The sequence below is a fragment of the Paramisgurnus dabryanus genome, chromosome 17 (genome assembly GCF_030506205.2).
Source record: "Paramisgurnus dabryanus chromosome 17, PD_genome_1.1, whole genome shotgun sequence".
Classification (NCBI taxonomy): Eukaryota; Metazoa; Chordata; class Actinopteri; order Cypriniformes; family Cobitidae; genus Paramisgurnus; species Paramisgurnus dabryanus.
The window spans coordinates 8784281-8812221 of record NC_133353.1 but is presented as its reverse complement, the minus strand read 5'-3'; the positions used below and the strand labels follow the sequence as shown (position 1 = coordinate 8812221).

Below are 27941 nucleotides of genomic sequence, written 5' to 3'. Positions count from 1 at the left end.
TTAGTTAGGAAATTATATTGTATGTAATTCGGCGTCGTCTGTCAGTCATTACTATCCTCACGTAACAAGTGAAACTGTCAGGAAGTAAAAGTATAATCAGGGCTTTAAAACGAAAAAAATAATCAATCGTTTCACTCCGAGCAGAATCGATATTTTAACGTTTCCGTTTTTGCGTTCCTCATTGAACATGTACGTTCCGAAAACGGTTTACTTAGAAAAAATACCGGTTAATAACGTTATTTTAATTCAGGCTATAATTTAACAAATGCATGCATACAGACTAATTTTCACACAAAAATAACAACATAACACATGATATAACTAAACTTCAACATTTAATGCATTGTTAAAACCACAAAAGAAATACCTGCATTAATTTTAAGTATAAACAGCTGGAAGAAATTTATACCTCATTCTTTTTAGAAGAGGGATTACATTTTCTGTATAAAACATTTTACAACACTTTCTTTTTTTTTTAGAAATTACAAGAATAAAAAATAAATAAACTGGATAACCATTGCTCTTTTAATGACCCGTCGTCGGCAAATTTCAAAGCAAACACTGCAACACATCCTTGCATCACAACATCAAATTTGGTTAGCTAATAAATCATCATTTCTAAATCATCATCAGATCATTTAATGCAATATAACATTGTTAAATTGTATGAACATTTAATGCATTGTTAAAACCACAACAGAAATACCTGCATTAATTTAAGTATAAACAGCTGGAAAAAATTTATACCTCATTCTTTTTAGAAGAGGGATTACATTTTCTGTATATAACATTTTACAACACTTTCTTTTTTAGAAATTACAAGAATAAAAAATAAATAAACTGGATAACCATTGCTCTTTTAATGACCCGTCGTCGGCAAATTTCAAAGCAAACACTGCGCAACACATCCTTGCATCACAACATCAAATTTGGTTAGCTAATAAATCATCATTTCTAAATCATCATCAGATCATTTAATGCAATATAACATTGTTAAATTGTATGAACATTTAATGCATCGTTAAAACCACAACAGAAATACCTGCATTAATTTAAGTATAAACAGCTTGGGGGGAAATGACCCGTTTTTCTCGACCGTAGACAATCGAAAGTGGCCCTTTTAGAGTAGGCCTACCAAATTATTTTCAGAAGAGTGCTTACATTTTCTGTAACTTTTTTTTGCAAAACTTGTTTTTTAGAAATAACATGAATTAAAATAAATAAACCGAATAAAAACAATTGCTATTTTAATGCGAACACTGCGCAACATGGCATCACAAAATCAGATTTGGTTAGCTAATTTAGATAATTTAATGCGATAACATTGTAAAACGACAACAAATTTCAACCTTTTAAAATAATACAAAGCATTAACAGTCTAAAAGAAAAAATGCATACATATTTTAGCTACTTTTAAAGATTATGAAATTGTGCGACAGTTTAACCCAGTTGGTACTTAGGTAGGTTTAAATTAAATCCACAAACTAAACCATTTGTCTATTTGAGCTTAGAGTCCGTACTGCTCGTTTAAACGTACGAAAAGAATGTCCTCCAAGACCTGTGGATTCATTGACGACCTCAGTGGGGAAAGAATGTACTTGAGGCATGAAAATGCGCGTTCTACGCTGACTTGTGTTACAGGTAGTGCAATTACATTCATAGCAAGTTTGTGCAAATCTGGGTTAGTGGGAGCAACACTTGCCCAGTACTTAAAAATACACTCACTCCTCTTAAGCCGTGCCTCTCTTGAATACATATCCAAAACAGATGAGATGGAAACACGAGTGTGTTTTACTGTTGTGCTTTCTTTTTCCTTTGCCATCAACAGCTGTTCTATCTCATCGTCATCGTCAGATGACTGGGATGGAGTGTGCTGTGGCGTCGCGTTGATGCCAGATAAAGTCTGAATTGCTTCCCATGCGCGACATAAGTGAATTTTTGCTCTTTCCGAGTGATGTTCGCTCAGAAAAAGTCTATATCTAGGATCGAGAAATAAAGCAGCCACAAACGCGTCATTGTCAAAGAGCGCTGTTTGTCGTGATTTGAGACACTGAACCAGGCGTTTTGCAAAGGGATTGTCAATTCTCTCGGTGCACAGTACACACTGAAGCCAAACACCGTAGAAATCACCCGCTGTGAGCTGGTCCGATTGGAGGCTTTTCGTGGCAATTTTCGCTGGTTTCAGGGAAGTCACCAAGTTGGATATTGTGTCCCATTCATTCTCACCTAAATGTAGTTCTTTAATGTTTGGTGACATGTCCTCGCAAAAATTTCGAAGCTCTAAAAGCCGCTCCAGCATATCGTGTGTTGAATGCCAGCGTGTTGGGCAGTTAACAATTGCCCTTTTGTGCCCCATTCTTTTAAGAAGAGTGACAACATTCTGTGTGCGCAACTTTTTTGCAACCCGTCTCGCTTTAGAAATCAAATTGGATGACCGTTGCTCTTTTAATGCGTCGTCAACTGCTAACTGCAGGGTATGAGCCGAGCACCTCACACTGCGCAACACATGTCCTGACATCATACAGTCAAGTTCAATTTCCAAATCAGGTCTTTCGTCCTCGATTCCATCTAGCTCATCCTCACCAATTTCTGCTCCAAAGGGATCCGTTTCATTCTCTTCATCAGATGGGGTACCCTCTTGCATATCGGATAGTAAAGACACCGCCTTCAACATGTTAGCGCCGTTATCCGACGTTACTGAGAAAAGTTGCCGTAATTCAACATTATATTCGCGCAAGACATCATTTACAACGGATGAAATGTATTCGGCCGTGTGTCGTTCAGTTAGCTCCCTTACGGCCAAAGTGCGCAACACAATTTTTTCTCCGTCTGTGTACTGTACATTTATGCCAAGAACGGATCGGTCTCTGCATGTTGCCGAATCAATTTTAAGCATGAGTAGCCTTCCCTTTAACTCATTCTTGAGCTTTTCCCTTCCCACATAAGCAACGCCCGACACCATATCACGGATATTTGAGGAGTTGATGGCGAAATTATTTCCTATAGCCTCTTGTATTGGGTCGATAATTTTTCTGAAGCCAGTGTCTTCCATTAATGTAAATGGTCTCCCGTTGACAGTTACTAGCTCTATGCAAGCATTTTTTAGAACATCAGGATTCAGTTGAATATTTAGGCTTGTCTTTGGCTTTTTAACCATGACCGCATCAAGAGTTGTTTGTCCATCGTCTATAGATGCCGGTCGTTTACTGGTTGAAACCGCAGCATACTCTGCTGGATGTTTACGTTGAATATGCCTTTGCAAGTTACCTCCGTGATTCCCGGCTACTTCTCCCCCACATCCTTCAATATTGCAGACAGACTTGTTAGACACCTTGTCGTAAGAAAAATAGTGACGAAAAGGATTTTGTTGGTGGCGACCCATCTAAAAAGTAATTGACAGTGGTATAAGTTCGCTGGCTTTTTTGAGTTACAGTTTGCATCTTTATATTCCCAAGCAAGTTTTAACTTAAACATACCTCTGAACATTTGATGGGTAGCTTTGTGGTTATTTAAGTTATTTAAGACAATTTTTTTTTGTGCCGGAGACTCGATGACTGCTGCGCGGGCATTTCACTCATGCTATGCGTCAACGTCACTCACGTTTAATACGTCAAAGTCACATGTTGTATTGTTCAATTCATGATTGGTCACTGCAAAAGTAAATTATTAAAGAAAACGAAAAAATAACGTTATTAACCGGTTAATGGCCATTTTAAATAAACGTTTCTGTTCAGAACGATTAAAATTGATTTTGTTTTTGTTTTCGTTTTTGTTCCTGTTAAAATTTCGTTCGTTTCCGGTTTTCGTTTTCGTTCCTTGAACCGGTTCGGAGCCCTGATAATTAAACCCATTATTTTTCTTGTGTTCGCGTCATATGCACAGGCTCCTCTGCACGCGCTTTTTCCAGCTGTGCTCTTCACGAGTACGCGCTTAAGTAATTTCGTTTTTACCTCAGCCCTATCAAGCTAGCCACAACGTCAATCACGTTTTCCGCCATTTACCTCAACCACTCTCACCGCAGAAATTCGGGCCACTAGACTGTATTAATATTAACGGTCTATGATCTTCGTCTTTGGTGTTTTACGGCAGCTCGCATCCAGTTTGTTGCATGCTTAGGACTTCATGAAGGCTTACAATGTTTTGTTTTTTGCCCGCCCACTTGAAATCAAAACGTGATTGGTCGATTTGCCCGTCACTCTCCACACCAAAACACATAGCTTGGCCTTCCCTGGGATTCATGAAGTCCTAACCAATGAATGAGCCAGATAACCGGGCCTTAATAGAGACAGACGATTCTGATTGGATTAGATGTTTTCATGACATGAACCTGACAGTAAGCTTAACGTTAGAACATAGATGAGAGAAAATATATTACATGTATTGTATTAAATTGAATAAAATAGAAATTTAAAAATGTAAAAACATATTTTATTGAATATTATTTATTTGTATTATTATAATAAAAAATCTTTTTATTAATTTCTTTAGGCCTTCTCTGAAGGCGTAGAAGGCCCTGAAGGTTCCCCACTGGTAAACATAGACCGAACTTGAGGCCACGCGTAATCTGCCTCCGATAGATTGCATAGGTCATCCTCCGCTTCAGTCATCTCCTTTCATCTACGCGCGCTAAAGGGTGATACGTAGCCACCTCTCGCAACGCCCGCAGCCTCTCTAACGTCTCGCGAGACTTTCGAACAAGCCATATAAACTTGCAATAAGATAAGTCGCAAAAAAGTATTTTCAGAACTTATTTTTTACTGAGCAAAATTGTTAATTTGTAAATCCTGACAGTAGTTTTTGAACAGAGTTTGAGATGACACAAACTGTTAGTAAGTCTGGCCTTAAATATGGGGAAGTTTCAGATCTTTGCAACATTCTGTGCCATTACTAAAATCAAATAGGTATTGGGACAAAAATAACTCCAGTATATTCATAAAGTAGATTCCTTTGATCCGTCCCATCACATCTAAACAGTGCAGTCATCTGGTTTTTCTCTCCAAGCCTCCAGGTTCAATGACGGGATGTCAGTACAGAAATGGAAATCCTCTGGGTAAGTTCCTACCCTGAACGAATCGAGAGGAACCTCCATCACACCGCTGTTATCACAGATGACACGAGACAGCGAATGCTTTTGTAGCTCATGTCTTTGCTGTTGGGTGAAGATACCAGGATTTTCCCACCAGAACCTGAAACAGATCCAAAATATACTTATACCTGTACGTTTTTATGTTCCACAAAATAAATAAACCAGGTCAGAATGGGTTTAGCACAGCCTGAGGATCAGTAAACCATTACCATCGTCTGCTGTCTCGGATTCTGTTTCTTTAAGCAAACAGGAAAGCTTTGTTTTTTATGCAAACAGAAAATAGTCGCTTGACACTGAATAAACATTGCAGGTCATTGCAGTTTCTTGCTTTACAAGACGTGTCACTGTAAAAACTACCCAGAACCTGCGTAAGATTATTACAGCGAGCCCACCTGTCACCTTCTCTTAACATCTTCATCTGTTTTCCGATCAAGCATGCAAAGAGCGGACCCGTCCGAGCGGCGGGCAGCGGACGCTCCATCAGTCCACCCAGCCAAACATCAATATTATTTGGATGTCCGTACACTTCCATTATTTTCTCTGCCAAAACAGCATTGCCGATCGCCTCTGTAAGATCTGATGTAGTTTCAACTCGAGTGTATCCGCAGAAGATCCTCCAGTCGTTGTAACCTGCGTAACACACAGCCATCAGTTCACATCATTTTAAAGGTGATGTTTGAGTCCTTGACCACAGGACATTCGGTTATTAAAAAATAAAATGTGAGATTGTTCTGTTAAAGATTGTTCTGAGTGGTCGCTTACAAAATGTAATAGTGATGCCCAGGGTTCCTACACCTTAGTTAACTTCAAATTCAAGGACCTTTCAAGGACTTTCCAGGTCCAATACCCTCGAATTCAAGGACTAAATGTGGGGACACATTTTAAGTAAGCGCAAGGTTACATTGTGTTACCTTTAAAGATACATTGTTACAGTTCCCTTTTGAGGGAATTCGCGCTGCGTCACTGCGATGACACTTTGGGGACGCCTCCAGGGGTAAGTGCATCTGAATGTGTATATCAAATTCAACCAATGGTGAGGCTTAACGACAAAGACAGGGTGACACGGGAGCCAGAAAGTATATCGCAATCTGAAATATTGCCAAAGACAGCGTTACAGGGACACAGGAAGTATGGCAAGGGAGACGCACCGTCTCGTTCCCTTCTCAGGGAACAACAGTTACATACGTAACCCAAGATGTTTTCATGTGTCAAACACAACTATGCAAAAAAGCTTTTTGATATGAATCAACATTCGCATACAGAAGATATAAGCATTTAAAGTGAAAAGTTTAGCACGTGTGCTTAAAAGTCTGGAATTTTTTGATATTATCCTACACTACACAGGGAATAATATGGATTTTTTTTCCGGAAAACTTCTTGCATAAAATTTTTTCAAGCACTTTAAATTACCTGTATCTATGTATGTATATTTTCAAAACTTCCCAGGGCCTTGAATTATTTCCCCCAGATTCACAAACTTTCAAGGATCTGTGGGAACCCTGTATACCGGTATGAATGAAGACTTCATCAGTGTTCAATGTACCTGGTAAGCCGTGATCTCGTCCCCTCTGCAGATTTAAAGAAGCCAAATCCAGAGATTCTGGAATGTTGAGAACCACGAGTCTTTCTGTTAATTCCTCCGTCATAAGATGATCTTGATTTTGAAGGGCAGCTGGTCGGCCCAATAGACCACGCAGAACCGGATCCAAACCTCCTGTAGTCAAAAAAAAAACAGCTGTGAAATTTTAACAAATGTAAATGAGTGTTTGAGAGTCGTGACTAAATTAACTTCATTTATAGAGATGTCATCACATGGCATTCAGATTGTTGGTGGATCGAAATTTCCCATTTCTGTTCTGACCAAAATTACTGGGATGTAAAAAACATGAGTGTGTATGTATGTGTGAAGTTACACCGTAAATGAGAGAAATGATTTCAGGTGTTCATTTATGACGCTGTCAGGTCCAGAGTCAGTCTGATGTAGACATGCAGTAATAATTTAATATTGACACATTCAATATTTCTGTCCCTTGCCTGTACATGTCTGAATGAATCAGTTTAATAATGAAGTCGACTCTCTCTGGAGCTCTTTCGCTCTTTCTTATCAACACGGGAACCTTTTCAATATTTTATAGAAGTAGAAAGTAGCTGGTGTCAGCAACGGCCTGATTCTCAGAAGACACACCTACATATACTCAACATTATATCTGTAAGAGCTTTCCAGAAACCAAACCTTCATCTGAGAGCAGGTAAGAAATAGATGCAGAATTTTCAGGCTATTTATGCTTCACTTGAGGTATAGCAGTAAGATATTCACTTGCACATCAGGTGGTCTCCAAGTGGCTCTTTCTTATCCAGAATAAATTGTAAAGTTGACCAGAATAAAATCAATGTACCTTCTTTCACGAGTCTCCACGGGCTGAAGAAAGTCTGATGAAGATTCAGAGAAGAGAAACGTTCATGCTCCTGAAAGGTTTCATTCAGTCTCCTGAGCACGGGTGAAATGGTGGCGTGGCCGAAGCGAAACGCAGCAGTAGCAAACACATTCGAAACAGATGGGTTTAAAGTGACGTCGTAACCCTTGTACGGTCCAAGATGATTATCAAACGATTCCTGTCCGATGATTTTTGGAATATAATCCCTCATGGTTATAATCTGTAAAAAGCACAAATAAGTCAGGGGGTTAAAGGATCTCCGTTTCAAAACCTAAGCATTGCCATCATTCGGAGAAAGACTTTTTAGAGGAACAGGAACATTATTAGGCTGCCCGTCTTTAAAATAAATGGCTGTGCATCGGGAACACATCTATAATGATGTCTAGATATCAAACTCACAGTTTTGAGGCCAGTCTGTTTTTAATGTTGCTATAGATAGATGTCGCATGTGAAAATTGCCCAGTCCTTTACCAATGTGTCCGTTTCTACTTACTAATGTGAATAAAACCGCTTTTTAGTGGAATATCTGTCTCAGATGAACATATGGGACATTATGTGCCTGGAGATAAAATGAGATTTTATAGTCTTTCCTGTGATACACCTCAAATTCATTCACTTTTATCTAAACAGTGCAGCTTCTTCACCTGAAGAAACCTGCACAAAGACATTACAGCATGCTTTATAAAAGCGTTTTTGACTGACGGCTCGCCCCCTTCACTAAGAGAACATCTAAATCAAAACTCACTGTCCATAACAAGGTATTGCAGGAGCTTCTCGGCGGTCTTGAAGCGCTTTTCACTGACTGTGTGAAGCCAGGCCCTGCGGGACTTTGTTAAAACACATGCGATCTATCTGACGGGAGCCGTTTCCTTCACTTCTGTATCGCTTTAGAGACACTTGGCACTTTAATTTATGGGGACTGAGCAGCGTTCAACCTTAGAGATGCTTGTGAAAGCCATCAAATGTCTCTTTGATTTTGTTCAGAGACGAAAGGCTTGAGATCTGAGACTCGAGACCTCTAATCCCTGAATTTCTTCTCTGCCCAGCGTAGTGAATCTGATTCTGTCTGTGCTCCTGTGAATGACAGCGTAGAGATCATGTTTTTAATAACACTTACACTACACTACACGGCCAATAAAGACACCTCTTTAGTTATTGCAAATGATTTCTAACAAGTATCAGTCTGTTGAGATATCATGTTAGTTATATGTTTTGGATATGTGGGGGTATACTGTACAGTTTGATCATTTATATTGATTGTAATAATGTGATGACATGTAGACAAGAGCTTGGATATGCAAATCAATTCAATCTAGTATTTTAAGTTTTAACTTGTGTTAATTTGACATTACTTATAAAACAAGTTGAAATTGATATGTTAATTTGATTTTTTTTACAGTGTAAAACTTTTTTTTTCTTTAATGTCAGCTGACATTAGCTTTACGTTGAACTTTCTTTTATACATTACATTATTACTCAGCTCACTATACCTACCCAGTCTCACAAAATTATGTACCTATAGTCACGTAATTTTTTTAATTATTTTTCTTGATACTGTCACGGATTTCAGCGTTTTTTCGTGATCTTATCACAAATTTCTGTTTCTGTGTCATTGTCACGTATTGGTAACTTAACTGGTTTTTCCTATTTTCAAACCAGCCATCATTGCTTCGGTTTAGGGTTAGATTTGGTGTTTGCGTTAGGATGTCACTTTAAGTATTGGTTTATACTATTATTTCTGATTTGTTTTTTATGTTTTCTAAATTTTAAAACATTATCGCCTGGCATTAGGGTTAGACTTGGGTTTGGGTAAGGAATGATGTCATTTTATGAAAATCTAACCCTAAACCGAAGCGACAATGGTAAGAAAATAGGACAAAACAGTTGAGTAACCAATATGTGACAATGACACATTAACAGAAATTTGTGATACGATCACGAAAAAATACGGAAATTCAGGAAAGTATATTGAAAAAGAATAAAACAATAATGTGACTATTGGTACATAATTTCGTGAGACTGGGCTGTTTAATCTTAGCCACTGTTTATTGATGTAAATCTGCTTTGGAACAATTAAACAATTGTGAATTGCAATCTAAATAAAACACAAACATTGATCATGCTTTAAACTAAAGCAAGCAACATGCAGTGCATTCAATATCCATCATTCAAAATACATACAAATTCCATTTGACATCATTTAGTTTGTAAACAGAATTAACTGTTTTTAAAAAGTGAGCATTTGAGCAGACCTATGAGCTTTAAGACCCTGGGGGAACCCTGGGAGGAGTGAAATAACTTGCAAATGAATGAAATATCTTAAAATTAAACTAAAACAATAAAATGTACGTTCATATGCAATGTATGTTATTTACAGCAATAATCTAACATTAAATAAATCTGAACAGATTAATAAGTACGCTAAAATTACTGGGTTGTTTCAACTCAAAATGATGAGTGCTTTGTTGGGTCAAATATAAACATTTTCTGGGTTAATTTAACTCAACTTTTCACTTTTTTACTCAATACTGGGTTAAAAATAACTCCACTTCCTACAGTAAGTGACATCATCAACTACATTGTTGAACCAACATTGTTCAAATAACAGATATGTGACAAAGTTACTATGTTTTCAGGAAACATACTAGCTAGTTAGTTTCTCCAACTATGCATTGTGCTATGGTGATTCAGCAGTGAGCTACAGTACGCTACGTCAATTTCCGACTGTTCACACTGAAATCACATTGCAAATCGCATATTCAGTGTATTTGTGCATATAAAAGTGGGATTTGTTTAAAAATGTCAGATTTGGTGGAATTGTGCAAACCAAAAAAAGCTATATAATAAATATGTAAAATTTAAAAAAGATCTGTAAAATTTGGATTTAAAAGTAAATTTCTGTACCTTAACCAATCACACTGTGCTAGCACCATGGTATAATGGTGTCAGATGGATCATTTGATTACCAAATTTGTTTTTGGCACTGGTATTTACATGGTACATTACTCCAAGATACTTTAATAAATACCTATCATCATATCCACAAAAACATGGGTTAGCATGATACTCTTCAAGAAGTGAATTCCGATATTTACTAGTTATTTAACCAGTTCTTTATCCAGCATTGCAGTGATGTCTTTTACCTGATGCAGTGCTCCAATGATTTTGCGTGTCTCCTGATAGATGACCTCTGACCTCCAGTGAGGATTCAGTCGTCTCAGTTGTTTGGCCACACGGTTGTGTTCTCTCATCCAAAGTGTGTGAAGGGCCGACAGGGGCAAAATCTCATTGACTCTGCTGTCTCCAGCCACGAAACAATCCACCCGTTCATCCGCCGCTGATCCCGGCTGCTGAAAGCACGCGGACGGTCCGGAGGTGACGGACGGCAGGTACGGCCTCCCGTTATCAGTGTGTTCTCGATTGACAGCCAACAGACCTTCAGAACTTGAGAGATTTCTGAGGGTTTTCTCAAGCTGCTCTGAATGACCGTAAACTGTAGACGCATCTATGAAAGAAGTGATTGAGTTTATTTGCTGACGTTGTGTTGTGTTTTGCGAGTTGGGCTGCAGATCCGCTAGGCAGGCGGGTGAAGAACGGAAAAATGGAAGACAACTTTTACTGCCGGAGAGTTTATCAGTCCTGGATATCTGGTATAGAGAGAGACAATAATCATGTTTTACAATGAGTAAAAATAAATGAATGACTCTGTACAGTATGCAAACTGAATTATTAAATTGATGTCAATGAAACTTGGCATTTGCTCTGACTAATGTCCATTTGAATTTGTAACAGCACAAATAAATTTCATGGTTTGGTTCATTTAATTGGAAGCTTCAAAATTGGATCTTTAGCAAACATCTCAATTTAAGAGGATAATCAGACCTGATAAAGAAAATGTTGATGAAAAACTCTTTTAAACCTGATTATCAGCTCAACAACATTGACATTTAAACACTTCCCTTTTAAATCAGGAGATTTTAATGAAATTTAGTCAAAAATTAACAAAGGAAATTGTGTAAAATCACTATTAGGGGCTGCACGGGTTGGGGGGATGCGATAACTTTCTAAATGATGTGATAAACGATATGCGATACAATAAAGCTTTGAGTTTCTAAAATCTATTTTGACTTTTGGACTAAAATATGTTTAAAATACTGAAAATTATAACACAAACACACATTTTACATTCTTTCTGATTGTTGATCATCTTGCACACACAAGCATTCATTCATGAGAGGCACGAATTCAAAATATGTCTTCAGAGTCTCGTGTGTTGCTTGTCATGTCAAAATACGTTTTTGTTGCATTATGTGAACCGTAAGCGTCATGCGTCATGTCAAAATATGTTTTTGTTGCATCATGTGAACAATGCGCATCATGCGTCATGTCAAAACACGTTTTTTTCTTGCATCATGTCAACCGTGAGTGTCATGCGTCATGTCAAAATACGTGCTTGCTGCACATGTATTAAAAGGGTTTATGATAAAAGAGACGCTCACGTTCACAAAATACTCTCAAGACACTAACTTAACACTAAACTCTGATTACACATGAGATTTAAGCGAGTATCTAAACATCCATGTCTCTTTTATCATAAGCCCCTTTTAAGCTTCTGCAGCAGGCACTTATTTTGACATGACACATGATATAAAAATCAATAATCTCTTATGTATATCAATATTACTTAATGTGACTATTTACACAGAATGCATTACAAATGAAATCTTTGGCTGTGATAACTATGTTCAGTCACTTCATGAGCTAATAATAACATATTTAGTAAACCAATATCAATGAGGATCGAATCTATAAGGGTTTTACATAGTTACACCATCTGTGTCTTTTTCTTTTACTTACTCTTACAAGTACTTAAAAGTCCTGATATCTTCATCTCATCCCTTCTGTTGTTGTTTGTGCATTTAAAGAGAGATTTGTGTAAATGAGAGCAAATGCAGTGCTGTAGCTCAGGGCAGAGCCTCAGAAATAAAGAACAAATCTCAGTGTGAAATTACAGATGAGTTTTCATCTTTCAATTGGTCTGTTTTTACGATGCAAGCCTTGGAGCAGAGTTCATTTGCTTAAAATAGCTCTCGAGCCTACAGGGTTTTGTGTTTTCAGAAGTGTTCAAACATGATGTTATACAAATGAAAATCTGTCATTTTCCATATTCATGCTGTATTTTAAAAAGACACTTCTTGAGATGATGGTTATTATTAGGTACCGTGCTGTTTATAAGCAGATACCATGAATCTCATAATACTGAACGTCTGATTCAGGGTTTTAGATGAGATCTTATCAATGTTTTTATTATGCTCATATTTACCACAGTCACATATTTTCATATAAGCTTAAACATTTTTTTTTATGTTTTTTAAGAATAACAAGATGGGCAATGCTGTTTAAAGAGGACCTATCATAAAAATGTGACTTTTTCACGTTTAAGTGCTATAATTGGATACCCAGTGCTTCTATTAAACTAGAAAATGTGTAAAAGATCAACACATTAACTTCATTTTGGTAAACCATTCTCTGCAAGCATGTGAAAAAATAGCTCATTAAAATTGGTCTCCCCTTGTGATGTCAGAAGGGGATAATACCACCCCTAAATCTGCACTTTCCAACCACGGCACTGCAATTTAGTGCAGAGATCAGGTCATATGCATTTTAAAGGACACCTACCAAAGTGTCAATTTTAACATGTTATAAAAAATTATCTATCTGATATTTTGAGCTCCACATACTGTACGTACTCTGGAGACACCAAATATTTAGTTGACATTTTAAAAAAGTCTTGTGAAATGTGTCCCATTTAAGTTCTTGGCAAAAAAATTTTTTCTTTTTGAATATTTGGTTTCATTTGGAAATCTATTGTGGAAGTTAAAAAGCTTTATTTATTTAAGTCTTTTGAGCATTGAATGAGTTATAACATTTCCTCTGGGATGGACTGAGTTGAAAGATTAATCATAAATCCTTGTTTTTTTTTTTTTTGGTTTGTCATTTACAGTCCGATGCCGAGAGCACTGAGCGTCTTGTGAAGCTCTTATATTAGTATGCAGCATATAATGTGCACAGGGTCTCAGGGTGGACAAAATAAAAACACTGTTTTGTATATCTATAAAAGTCGACTCTTCGCCCTCGGCTGCATTGGGGCGGAGAGATGAGTTACAAACCAGCATTCCCAAACTCTGCAATATTTCTCACATTTTATGAGCAACTGCTGCCCTGAAGGATTCAATACGACCGCAAAAAGCTTTGGCAGCAGCCTCTATTTTCAGAAGCGTTTATGCTTTGCCAGAGATAAAGAAGTAATCATTTAGATATAAATATATATATATATATTCGTTTCAATTGCAGGCTCAGACACATTCACGGGTTCATATTCGTTGTTCCGAACCAAGAGTTTAGAACTGTCCACTGAGTCGAATATATCCAGACCACTGACTCAAGAGAGACCGCCGACATCAGACAAAATAGAAACACGAGACAATAACTTCACCCCTGAGGAACAGCGTGACATTTTATCTATTCAAACAAAACCACTTCTGTCAAAGCATTGAAAAAATGAACAGTCAACCTGTTTCATGACACTGAATGTCAAAGCAAGAGATAATTGTAATGAAGTCTCCCAGGCAATGTCTAATCCAGAAAATACAAGAAAACTCACTGCCATCTGATCTGAGATGTAAACAGATGATGCATATGATTTATAACACACAATGCCAGAGACAGATGGATCATTTGTGGAAATATAAATGGCATAAACTGCAACACGTGGTCGCTTTAGAAAAAGAAAAAGTTTTAGTTAAACCATTTTTTTAGTCAAGACTTTGTCAAGATGTGGTCAAGATGTTCCCCGTGTCCTATATATACCTACACTAGCTAATGTTTTGATAATAATATAATAGATCATGAATGGTTTTACCTGAATAGGGAAACATGGGTTGGCATTTCTACAGGTGTGCAGACAGTTCAGTCCATCTGTAAAAGCCATTTGACTGGAGCTTTGAGGGGTGAAGGAGATGTCATGGTCGATGTACTGACCCCAGTCCACCAGCATCTGGGAATACAAGTTATCCTCCAATACTGGCACATTAGAGCTGTGCATCAGTTTTTCACTCACATCCCGAACCTTTAAAGATTGAAATGAAGAATTCAGATGCAAACACTTGTCTGACACATTCTCTTCAAAATAGATGAAACTCTTATGTTTAGGCTCAGTAATTTCACTTTAATGTTAATAAAATGTCATTTCAGTGGTATTTAACAAATCTGACTATCTTTTGCTGCAAAACCCTCAAAGTGCATGCAAGCAATTTTGTTAAAATCTTTGTGGACATGTTCCCACCACTTTTTGAAATGGGTGATTTTGTCCCCATCACTTTTTGAAAGCATTTGGTTAAAATCTTCTGAAAAATCAAGTGATATGAGCTTGTGTTGCAGGGACTGTTACATGTGCAGTCGACATTGTTGAGGGATTTATGCTGAATATTTTTGTGTTGTTGACTGGCCTACGCTGTCCCCATTTTTGATGCGCCGTTATTCAATATTATTCCCGTCCTGCTGTCATGTTTTTTCATCTGATCTTTTGTCCCCACCACTTTTCAACACAAACTGACGCCCCTGATGCGCTGGTCGTCTCACTTTATTGTGGGATGGGTTGGTGCGGTCATTAAAATCAAAATAGAAAAATCTTGTATGTTGCGTGCTATATATATATTGGCAACACGTCACAAAAGCACCAAGCAGCTCCCGCCACAACAACAAAACAAACAAACAAATTAAAGTAAGACGAGGGAACGGTTCTCAGAAATAATTGCAACAAACGCTGCTTTGTAAATGTTGAAAATGTTTATCATTATCCTATCTTGTTATTAATATGACCTGGTTTCTTTGGTTCAAAAGCGTATGTTGCCAGTTTACAGGGCAATTATTCCCAGCACATTTAGACTGAAATAAAGGCGGGTTGTAAAAATAGATACGGGGTGCAGGGCGAGCTGCGGGGCGGGTCAAATAATTTCATAAAAGCGGGACCTTCAGGTTAGAAAAAAACAGACCCGTGCATCACTATTATGCACCACATACTGTAATAAATATGGAGGTAGTGTGAAGCCAATTTTTGAAGCCAATAGTACAGTAGGTGTGCCTGTCGTTGCCATCTTGGCATGCATCACTCGCAGATAACCAATAATGGGTAAACATACTTTTAAATAAACATTTACACTCTGCAACAGATGTCTGTAATATTTAACTTTTTTGATGTTATGCATCTGAAACCGGAGGATTTCCTCTATAGAGAACAAAATGATGTGATATCTGAATGGTTTGTGTTTGTGTGTATGGGCATTCAGGGAAATCTCATTAAAGCCCTCCGGCAGTATTAGTTTACCTGCTGAAATGTCATTAAAAGCTATTAAACTTTAATTCACTTCAATTGGATTGAAGTCTTTTTTGTGAGCATTCAAGTATCATCAGAGATAAATGTAAGAGGAGACTTTATGAGAAAATGTCATGCAAGTTTTTGAATTAAAAAACTAGTTTCACTTACATTTTACATTTTTATACTTATAAACTCATTTAAACCAATAATATCATATTGTCTTAATATTTAATTTTGAATGTTTGTTGGTATTTCTTTCATGAATCTTGTGTTACGGAACTTCCGGTTGGGCCTCGAAGGGATGTAGACGTGTTTAACTGAGCTCTCCCACATGAACCTTAAAATTCGTTAACAAGACACTTTTTTCGTTGTTTGAAACCACAAAGACACTGTGTGCATGGATAAAATGTGAGTTGTTATTTTTATTTTAGTTTTTATTCTGTTAATCGAGCTGAGCCGCTTATAAACATGCCGGACCTGAGGAAGGCTGCTAAAGCTAACGAACCAGCTGAAAGCACGAGCTCGGGACAGTCAGCGATATTGCAAGCAATAAATTCATTAAGAAACGAACTGCTGGCCAAAATTGATGAGAAAGCAAAGATGCAAAATGAAGAAATACGCAGGCAAATCAGTGGTTTGAGAGACGAGCTGAAGGGTGCAATCGATCAGGCTAACACCAAAGTTAATGTGCTAGAGGAGCGCACCGCAGGCCTGGAAACTGCAGCTAACACTCACTCGGATGCTATCGCTAATCTGGAACAACAGGTGGCTGAACTGAAAAAAGAGGTGGTGAGTTTGTCGGCAAAGGCTGAGGATTTGGAGGCGAGATCACGGAGATGTAATTTACGTATCTTTGGGGTTAAAGAAGGACGAGAGGCTGGTGTCCCAGCGAGCACCTTCGTTGCAAAACTTTTACAAAAAGCGATGGGCCTGGACAAACCACCCGTTATTGACAGAGCTCACCGTACTTTGCAGCAAGCCCCGGGAGATGAGCAACCCCCGAGAGCTTTTGTTGTCAAGTGCCACTACTATCAAGAGAAGGAAAGCATTCTACGAAAGGCTGCTACATCTCCAAAACTGGTATCGGAAAATGGCGACAATATCAGAGTGTTCCCCGATTATACACAGAATGTGGCGCGACGGAGAGCGGCTTTCGGACAGGTGAGACAGTTATTACGGCAATGCGATGGAGTAAAATATGGGCTGTTGTATCCTGCAAAACTGAGGATTACGACACGGGACGGCCAGCAGAAGAGCTTTATTGACCCAGAAAAGGCGGTTACCTTTGTCAGGGGACTTATGAGTGATTAAGATGGGAGTTTGTTCGCCTACATATCATGGTAACACGATATCTGATCAATATCGCTGCAGTGTAATGCAATGGGACACTATACCGGCTCATCAGTGAATCATTGGATCAGTTCAGTTACATTAGACAGTGGGTGATGGCTAGTTGCATATGTGGACTAAGAAGTTGCTATTTTTTCATTCAGAATATGTAATTGTGTTCTATTTCTTTGTATATGCAATAGTTTATATGTCTGATTGGTTTTTCATATTTCATTTAGAATCGTTTTCCAACATATGCTGAAACCAAAGTACTGATAATTTTTTATTCTTTTTATTTATCTTTCTTTCTTTCTCTATTCCATGTACACAGGGATATTGAGTAATGGTTCTAAATAGTCTTGTTAATGTTTTAGATGTTCAGCTTAATTGTTATTATAAGGTTTGTGTGGGGCCTCAGCTCCACTTGGTAAGTTTTACTTTCTTCTTTTCATGAAACTTCATAGTGGCTTGGGAGGTTGGGGGGGTGCAGTCTCTCATTTGGGGAGGGACCAGCAGGGGTCTGTGTTGTTAATGGGTAATTTAAAAGTTTTTTCTATATTCTGCAAAGTTTGTTTTTTTTTGTCTTGGTGTTCTTGTTTTTTTTCCCTTTAGCTTCTTTTTTTTGTCTCAGAGTTGGAGATGAGTTTTCATAATAGCACTGAGTTGGATTTTAACAGCCATGGGTTCTGCAGATGGAATGAATAGACCTGCGACTAAATTTGTAAGCTGGAACGTGAGGGGACTCAATCATCCTGTAAAGCGAAGTAAGGTGTTTTCACATTTAAACAAATTGAAAGCAGAGATAATTTTCTTACAGGAAACACACCTTCGCACAACAGACATCCCTAAATTAAAGAGAGGATGCGTTTCACAGGTCTACCATTCTGAATTAAATTCCAAATTTCGTGGTACAGCCATCTTGATTGGCAAAAATGTACAATTCATACAAACTAGGGCTATAAGTGATAAATGCGGGCGTTTTGTGATTGTTCAGGGCAGACTTTATAACGTGCCGGTGGTCCTAGTTAGTGTGTACGCTCCAAATTGTGACAACCCAGACTTTTTTAAACAATTGTTTGGCCGTATACCAGAGCTGGGCACACATCATCTTATTCTGGGAGGAGATTTTAATACAGTTCTTAAACCTTCTTTAGACCGTTCTAAAGTATTTACAGCCCCTCCTTCCCCCTCTAAATCTGCAACCATTATAAATGCCTTTTGCAGTTCTAGCGGTGTAGTAGATCCATGGAGATTTAAGAATCCTACGTTAAAGGAGTTTTCCTTCTTCTCCGCTGTTCATCAAACATACTCAAGAATAGACTTCTTTTTGCTGGATCAAAAAATGCTGTCATCAATTAAGTCTTGCAGTTATGAAAGCATTGTTATCTCTGACCACTCTCCGGTCATTATGGAGCTTTGGCTCCAGGCTAGAAGACCAATACAATGTAATTGGCGACTTAATACATCTTTGTTGTCTGATGAAACCTTTGTAGACTTTATTTCAGAAGAGATTGATTTCTTTATTGAAACTAACAAGCTGCCAGACACTGATATTTTAACACTTTGGGAAACTCTCAAAGCATATATTAGGGGCCAAATAATAGAATACACTGCTCGTCTTAATAGAAGCAGGTCTAGGCGTTACAATGAGTTGATCAATCTAATACACGATGTTGACCAGCAATACTCCTCGGCCCCTACAGCTGACCTCCGAAAAGAAAGAATAGCATTACAAACTGAATTTAATCTTCTTGCCTCCACGGAAGCAGGAGAGAAATTTTTGAAATCTAGACAAAACTTCTATGAACATGGAGAACGGGCAAGTAGGTTACTCTCTCACCAGCTGCGTCAATACTCTGCTGCCAATTATATTACAAAAATACAAACTGCGGATGGAGAAGTAAAGCTTGATCCCAAAGACATTAATGAGCAATTCAGATTATTTTATTCATCCTTATATTCTTCAGACAATCCTAGTGATCATGTATTTCTTGACAATGTAACTCTCCCAAATGTAGCTGAGGAGGATAGGGTCATCCTTGAGCAGCCGATATTTGAAATTGAGATTAGTCAAGCAATTAGATCAATGAAAAATAGAAAAGCACCAGGCCCAGATGGGTATCCAATTGAGTTTTACAAGGCTTTTGCCTCGAAGTTGATACCCTTATTGTGTCTTGTATACAATGAGTCCCTTAAACAAGAGAAGCTACCTACATCTATGACCCAAGCCACAATATCTGTGCTTCCCAAAAAGGGCAAAGACCCCACTAAATGCGAGTCGTATCGCCCAATTAGCCTACTCACATGTGATTATAAAATACTTACAAAGATTCTCTCCTTAAGATTGGAATCTGTAGTACCAAAAATTGTACATCCTGATCAGACAGGCTTTGTAAAGGGTAGGCAGTCTTTTCACAATTTACGCCGCCTCTTTAACATAATATATTCTAAACATTCGATTCACTCGCCAGAAATTGTGATTTCACTAGACGCCCATAAAGCTTTCGATCGAATTGAGTATGGACACCTTTTCAAAACTCTAAGCAAATTCGGCTTTGGTCCAGTCTTTATTTCTTGGATTAGGACATTATATGCAGCACCCCAAGCTAGAGTGAGGACTAATAACTTTAATTCGCAATATTTCACTGTTCAGAGAGGGACACGACAGGGCTGTCCGCTGTCCCCTCTTCTCTTTGATCTGGTCATCGAGCCACTTGCCGAGGCATTGCGATCTAATAATAATATAAGGGGTATTACAAGGGGTGGCCTGGCCCATAAAGTGTCATTATATGCCGATGATTTGCTAATGTTTATATCAGATCCGGAGACTTCAATCCCAGAATGCCTAGACACCATTTCTTCATTTGGTAAATCCTCTGGGTACAAGATTAACCTCACAAAAAGTGTTTTGTTCCCAATTAACGTTCTGGCTCAGAACCGATCCTTTGACTCATACCCATTCAGGACTATAGGGGGCCCCATGACATACCTGGGAGTAAATGTCACAAGTAGATATAAGGACTTATTCCAAAATAATTTCAAATCAGCTTTAGGACAGATCAAGGAAAACCTTAATCGTTGGTCCACTCTGCCTTTGTCATTGGCTGGACGCATTAATTCAATAAAGATGGTAACGCTACCTAAGATCTTGTATTTATTTCAAACAGTCCCAATTTTCATTCCCAAATCATTCTTTAAGGAACTTGACAGGTACATTACTACATTTATATGGAACAAGACTATACCTCGCGTACGGAAAACAGTTCTTGAGAGATGTAAGGAGAATGCTGGACTAGCTCTACCAAATTTTTTAAACTATTATTGGGCTGCAAACATTCACAAATTAGCAATATGGTACGGAGCTTCCAATGGTGGGAATAGTCCGAGTTGGTGTCTGATGGAACAGCATTCATGCTCGTCCGTTTCTTTGGCCTCAATGCTGTGTGCTCCACTGCCAGTGGCAGTGGGTGCATATACGGACAATCCTATCGTAAGAGGCAGTTTACGCATATGGACCCAATTTCGCAAACATTTTGGTCAAACACAAGCTCTGGTGTCTATGCCTTTGTCCTCAAACTTTCTTTTTAAGCCATCGCTTATGGATTCGGCCTTTCACACCTGGGCTAGAAAAGGCATAAACAGTGTGGGAGATCTTTTTGTAGAGGGCACGTTCGTTTCTTTTGACTATTTGGTTAATGAATTAAGTTTACCAAAAACACATTTTTTTAGGTATCTTCAAGTCCGTGATTTTGTGCGTTCCCAGTTTCATTCATTCCCCTCAAAACCAAATATCGGCCCCCTCGATCATTGTCTGATGGTCAAGCCTCATCTCTCGGGTGGTGTCTCCAAGCTATATACTGCTATTCAAGACATGAAATGTTCATCTCTTCTGTCTCTTAAGGTACAATGGGAGGAGGATCTAAATATAGAATTGACTGATGAGATTTGGGAAAGAGCTATACATAAAATATACACATCGTCTATCTGTATTAGGCACAGGTTGATACAATTCAAAGTATTCAATCGTCTGCACCTCTCTAGAACCAAATTGGCCAAAATATACCCTAATGTAGATCCCAACTGTACGCGTTGTCACCAAGCCCCTGCCTCTCTGGCTCACATGTTCTGGTCATGCCCAAACATAGGCACATTCTGGTCCGAGATATTTAATACATTCACCTATATTTGTAAAAAGAATATTGATCCAGATCCTGTCATTGCAATATTTGGGGTGGTACATAGTGAACTTGGGGTCTCAAGAGGCCAATCTCAACTGATAGCATTCTCTACACTGTTAGCCCGCCGACTAATTCTCACAAATTGGAAATCTCCTTTGTCTCCAAAACACTCACGTTGGGTGTGCGAAACCATGTTCTTCCTCCAGCTTGAAAAGTTAAGATCTACAGTCCAAAACGCAGCAGAAAGATTTCAGAATACATGGCAACCTTTCTTGGATTATTATGAAAATGTATTTGATGCTAATTCTATAGATTAAAAAAAACATTTTGGTTCTCATCTCCCCTACTCTTTTTCTTTACGTTCTTTTTGTTTTATTTTCTGTTTTGTTTGGTTCTGTGTGCATTCTTAGTATTTGTATGAACCCTGGATGCAAATCCGTGATGAAAAGGGATATGTGAGATAAGGTATACAAAGTATGTGGTTTATAGATGGGAATGCCTTGTATGACATAAGAGAATGCATCTTTGTTGACTTGTGTTATGTACATTCAAAACAATAAAAACACTTTGAAATAAAATGAATCTTGTGTTACAGAAGATGTTTCTCCGCAGCTTACCAGAGGAAGTTTAAAGCCGTTGTATTGACGGTCGATGTTCCAGCCTTTAGGTTGAGTTTCATTGTCTTCATATTCAGCTGGAAGCCATCTGAGCAAACCGCTGTTAGCAGATCCCCAGAGAGGATTTTGTCTAAATAACACAATATTATCAGTGCATGTGTCATGTACATCACATATTTAAAGCAATACAAATGCAAAATGATTAAAATGACACATGCTTTGAAAAATCTGTCAGAAATCTTTTAAGGTTATGAGCAATTATATGCAAATGTCAACCTTCCCATGAAAAATAAAGTTTTAAGCAAAAGTATTAATCATATTGATATCTGGTGTCAATGTTTGGTGGCTTAATACCAAAGTGAGGTCTCTATTTAATCAAGTAATTTCCAGAATCTAACAAAAGGACATTTTTTGTGAATTATATCATTAAGTACTGTACAATGCTGTAGTTATGGTTGCCTGGCTGTTATTCTGTGTATTAAGTCACATTGTTTTTTAGATTTAACTCTTGTTCTTTTACCCACCCTTCTGACCAGGACACATGATTTAAGGTGGTTAAAAACCATTTGAGATGAAGAACAGCGTGTTAGGACTCATGCGACCCTGCTGTCATTGTGTGATATTTTAATAACCCATCTTACAGGCTGAGCTGGAAAGCTAAAATGATTTTCACTGAATGTAAATCACTCAGTGTTCCCGAAAGAAAGAACAAGAACAGATAAGTCATTTTATTCTGAAATAATACATCAAATTATTGAATACTAACCTATGTGATCTCATGAGAATACTTGTGTGTTTTACATAATGTGTGGTTGTACCATACAGTTCGTACATTTACTTACATTTTCATACACATTGAAACATATGATATTGATGTGTTGACATGACTAATACGTTAATTATTTTAGTATTAACAGCTTTACAGACATATAGATTTGTACAATATTAAAATTGGGCATTGGTGTTGCTTACTCATATGATATGTTTTCACAGAACGCACACACACTTTCTCTTATGCAACAATAATTACACCAGAACACAACATAAATTCACAAAAGATGTTAATTTTATTCATTTGCTGTAATCCACATCTTTAAAATTCATACGATTTGTGAGGATCTAAATCCAGCCCTTTATCCAGTGATCTTGAGCCCAGTTCTCATCAGCGACAAGTGTAGGGGTGCATTACGTAATAACATTAATTTTCTGAAGTAACGAGTAAAGTAACGCATTACTTTTTAAATGTACACATTAATATTTAAGATACTTTAAAAAAAAAATATTATAATTAATTCAACTATACGTAGTCACATTATGCACTCTATGCGTACACGCTTGTGTGGGAACAGTTTGAGTCAGAAACTGCGACGGCAGGCCAGAGCTCGATATTTTTTAGATGAAATATGCAATTTCTGAATGCATAACTTTTCAGTCATAAAAAACACATGCAAGTCCTGAAAGAGATGAAGCCTCAGCCAAGTAAGAAAAAGTAACGCAAAAGTAACTAAAAACATTTAAATAAATCAAATTATTGTGCCTCAACAAGCTTTACGACACATTGCTTTACGGCAGTGATATCAAACGCTCATTGGCTTTGCATCCTACGTAACAGATTTGCAACATTTCCGTATTTCAGATGTACTTTTAAAATGTGCTCCTAGAGAGAATCAACTTCCTCGTGGATTAAAAATTTTAATTCTTAAACTCTAGAGAGGACTTTGTTTTGCGTAGGTTGTATTAGCGGCTTAAAATATCTTTTAAATGCTATACTATTACTATTGTTACTAACATTTTTCTTCACATTTTTGTTCGTTACGTTGCATAAAATAAAAAACAATACATTACGTGTTTTAAATATTTTGTTTTAAAAGGGTTTGGGGTAGGGTTAGGATGGGAACATTATTAATAAAATGGTTAAAGAGAAATTATACAGCAATCTGGTATGAAAGCTTTGTAAATGTTTTATGTTTTATAGCTGTTAAAAAGTAAGAATGCTAAGATTAAATGTTGCAAATATGTCTCAATTGTGTCCTTTAGCATCTATTTAAACGTACAAAAAAGCATGTTTTGTGTTTTTGAAAGATAATTGTTAATCCTAAGTATTAAAAAAGAGAGCAGTAATAACACATGTTGCATATGGAGTTAGATTTAGGAAGCAACAGATAATGCAATAAAATCAATCATGACCGAGAGGCAAGATTTCTCATCTGTGGTGCTTCAGTAACATATCTCTGTATTATTCGTCTCTTTAGTGATATTTTCATTTGGCCTTCATCTGGATCAAGCTGTGACCCTTCTACCCGTCACAGGTCATCTTATCATATCAACTCATATCTCGTTCACTAAAGGCCACATTTCAGTTGACTTTGTAACGTCTGAGTTTTGTGTTTTCAATCAGCGAGTCGAGGTTCTTTCTATGTAAATGATTAATATAGGAGTCAGATGTACCTGTTATTACAGACTCCTGAGAGACTGCGATATTTGTCTTCTCCGATGCAGGTGCCGGGCTGAACAGAGCGAGGACATCCAGACAGGTCGGCGATCCGCTCGACTTCTTCCATAGAGAGAAGATCTTGAAAAGAAGTTGATGTGTTTACGAATGCAAATAAACATACAAGAGTAAACACTCAGTCCTCTGAGTCGTCTTATCGTCTCTTCTGCATAGATTCCATCTGACATTTAAACTCCTCTCCGGAGAGCCACTGCATTAATCCACAGTCGTGCACTTCACATGACACAGAGAATAATACTGCAGTCAGTCTTTACCAAAGTATTAAAAATTACATTAAAACATTCATGAATGTCTTCGCATTGGTGTCAGCTACAATAAATAAATGATGTCGGAGCTTTTTATTTGACTTTTATTTATTAGCTTTAACATTTGTATAGGTGATGTTAAGTGGATGTATGAAGTCAGTTCTCCTTATTCTCAAAATTTGACATTTGATATTTTACCTGAAAACTGCTTGTGTTATGACTTAACAATACATAATGTCTAATGAAATTGAAACATTTCAGGAGTACAAACAGTTTTATACGGGTCTCACCAGACACATGAAGTGATCTTTTCTGTCTCCTGTTTGCTTTGTCTTTTAAAAGTTGTAATGTCATTTGAAAGATTTCAGCGGCTTTGGATAGGTCTTGGCTTGATGATGCTGCTTGTCGGGAGAACATAAACATCTGTTCAGGGGACGATGGAGAACGTGACCTGCTATTTAGAGAAGAATTCATTATATATTCATTCAACTTGCTCGATTTTTTTAAGGTAAGTGGTTGCATGCAATTAAATGATCTAAATTTAGATATACAAATATGTATTTAGTTGAACTTAGTTAACTTAGCATAATTAAGTTCAATTAACCAATATTACTATTATTTAATCATGTAAGTTCTACTTAAATTTAGAATTATAAAGTTAGTAAAGTAGCAACAGCAAACATTAGCAAGTTAACCATAACTAACACTCAACTGAAACAGACAGTTGATCAGTGGCGGCTCGTGACTGCTCATGCGAGGGGCGCAAATTCAAAATAAGTATTCGGAGTGTCATGTATGTTGCTTGCATTTTCAAAATATGTGTTTGTTGCATGATGTGAAGCCTGTGCATTACGTGTTTTTTCAAAATAAGTTCCTGTTGCACATGCGTCAAAACCGTTTATGATAAAAGAGACGCTCACGTTGACAAAATACACACAAGACACTCACTTAACAGTAATCTCTGATAACGCATGAGATTATGTGAGTATGTGGCAAACGTGAGTGTCTCTTTTATCATAAACCATTTAGACGCGTCTGCAGCCGGTACCTATTTTGACAAAACACGTGATGCACACAGGATCTATTGATGCGCAAAACACATATTTTGAAAAAAGGAACCAAACACATGACGGGCTACATACATGTTGTGACGAACTTCGCATCGAGCACCCTCGAAAAAATAAGTCACCAGCCCCCACTGGAGTTTATTATAGCATAAACATTTTCAATTTAAATGCTTCCAAAAAAGACATTAACACTAACAATGCTTTCTGTTCAAAACAACATTAAAGACGACATATCATGAAAATCTGACTTTTTCCATGTTGCTATAATTGGGTCCCATATGCTTCTATGTGAAAAAGACCAACCCAGTAACCTAGTTTTTGTAAACCATTCTCTGCGAGCATGTAAAAAATAGTTAATTGTAATTTGGCTCCCCTTGTGATGTCAGAAGGAGTTCTTATTATAATACCGCCCCTTAATCTGCACTATCCAACCAGGGCACTGCCATTTAGTTTAGCTCATTTGCATTTTAAAGGACATACCCAAAACAACACATTTTAGCTTACTACAAAGAGGCAATTTTAACATGTTCTTAAAAAAGTCTTGTAAAATGTCCCCTTTAAATAACTGATAGATGTCAATGAGACTGTTTTCATCCTAAGCAAATGCTCCAATTGTCTACACAATGGTAACCATTTAAAAACCCAACAACAAACTCTTACAAATAGGCTACTAATAATATAACAAACAATACAAATAATATAACAACATATTAAACATTATTAAGGCCTCCTTTTTTCTTATCTTCATTAAAAATGCATAAAATAACCACTTATTCTGATATTTACACTCATTATTCAGTTTCATATAAAGCATGCTGGGAACTGGAAATACCTGTCCAGTTTTCACAAAATTGCTTTAATACAACACAAATTATTAATGTAGTCCCAACTTAAATGATTCAAGTTCACAAAGGTTGATTTAAAACACATTTGACATGCCTAGAAAGTTACATTTTTTCATTAAAACCAAAAATGATATTGTAACGGATTATAGAAGCCAATCTGAATTGTGTCAAATTAAATTAGGGTCAGAATCATTTTTTTTTCAGTGTATGAATGGAGATTTACTGCGGTGTATCTGATAGAAATGATTATGATGAGCGTTTACCTGTGTGCAGTCTGATTCAGTGCATTGTTTATCATGTTACGACTCTCCTGGAATGAAGATCTGATTTCAGACATGATTTGTTTCCCTGAAAACATCAATAACAACAAAAATAGTTATAAACAAACTGAATGAATATTTCATATTTTTAATATTATCATATTTATACTGTTATCTTCAACCCAGTGCTGGGCCAAAAAGGGACAAACCCAGCCGTTGGTTTAAATGAACCCAGATAATGTTTTTCAAGAGCATTTTTTTAGTCTATCCCATTTGTGTTGCCACCATTAAATAAAAGCTATGAAGTTGTCTGTCAAGAAAAATCACATTTGTTGCATAATTGTTCCCAACAAACGGTCAGGTTTCATCTGTGTTCTCCATTGAAGTTTTATAGGAAACATTGAGATTCAGGTTTTAGATGATTGTTATATCTCTAGGGTTGCCTTATGAATATGGGACTTATTTTGATGCTTTGGTATTCATGCCTTCTTAAGAAAATCTGGTGCCGGCGTCCCCACTTCACCCCTGATTATGCCGCCCGCACAAGCGCATCAAACCCGGAGAGACGCCGTGGGGTCAAGAACATAAACAAATCCGGAGCGCTTTCACAGATGAGTCCGCTGCCCAAATTCTGCACTGTCGTGTGGGTTCGGTCTGAAAGTAATGACATTCCCCGCTGGAGTTACATAACACACATTACAATACCAGCTTAACAAGCTCATCCACTCTTTAGACACCGATAGCAGCTGAGCTTTCTCGCCGTGGTGTCCGCCATCATTTGACCTTTCCTATTATATGTGGGGACCTGCAATTTCTCAGGCAATGTCCCAAGGGCCACCACAGGAGATATCATTACAGAAATCTGGCACCAGATGTCAGGGACCAGATGTGCTTAGAAAGTCGAGTCTGGAAATGTTCAAACTAAATGTCAGCAGGTAGAAAATAAGCCGTAATGAATCGGTCACCAGCTGTTCCTCCTGTTGAGTTCAT

General features: G+C 37.5%; 1 protein-coding gene across 1 annotated transcript; it reads right to left on the bottom strand.

Moving 5' to 3' along the window:
- Positions 1–4951: 4951 nt before the first annotated feature.
- Positions 4952–27941, bottom strand: tpo (thyroid peroxidase). Its single transcript, XM_073812477.1, has 11 exons — positions 27917–27941; positions 26955–27039; positions 25070–25230; positions 24471–24594; positions 22023–22152; positions 14444–14650; positions 10665–11168; positions 7483–7741; positions 6630–6800; positions 5479–5716; positions 4952–5186 (listed from the first exon to the last, which is right to left on the bottom strand). The coding sequence occupies exons 1-11, from the start codon at positions 27939–27941 to the stop codon at positions 4967–4969; spliced, it is 2124 nt and encodes a 707-aa protein (XP_073668578.1). The 3' UTR covers positions 4952–4966.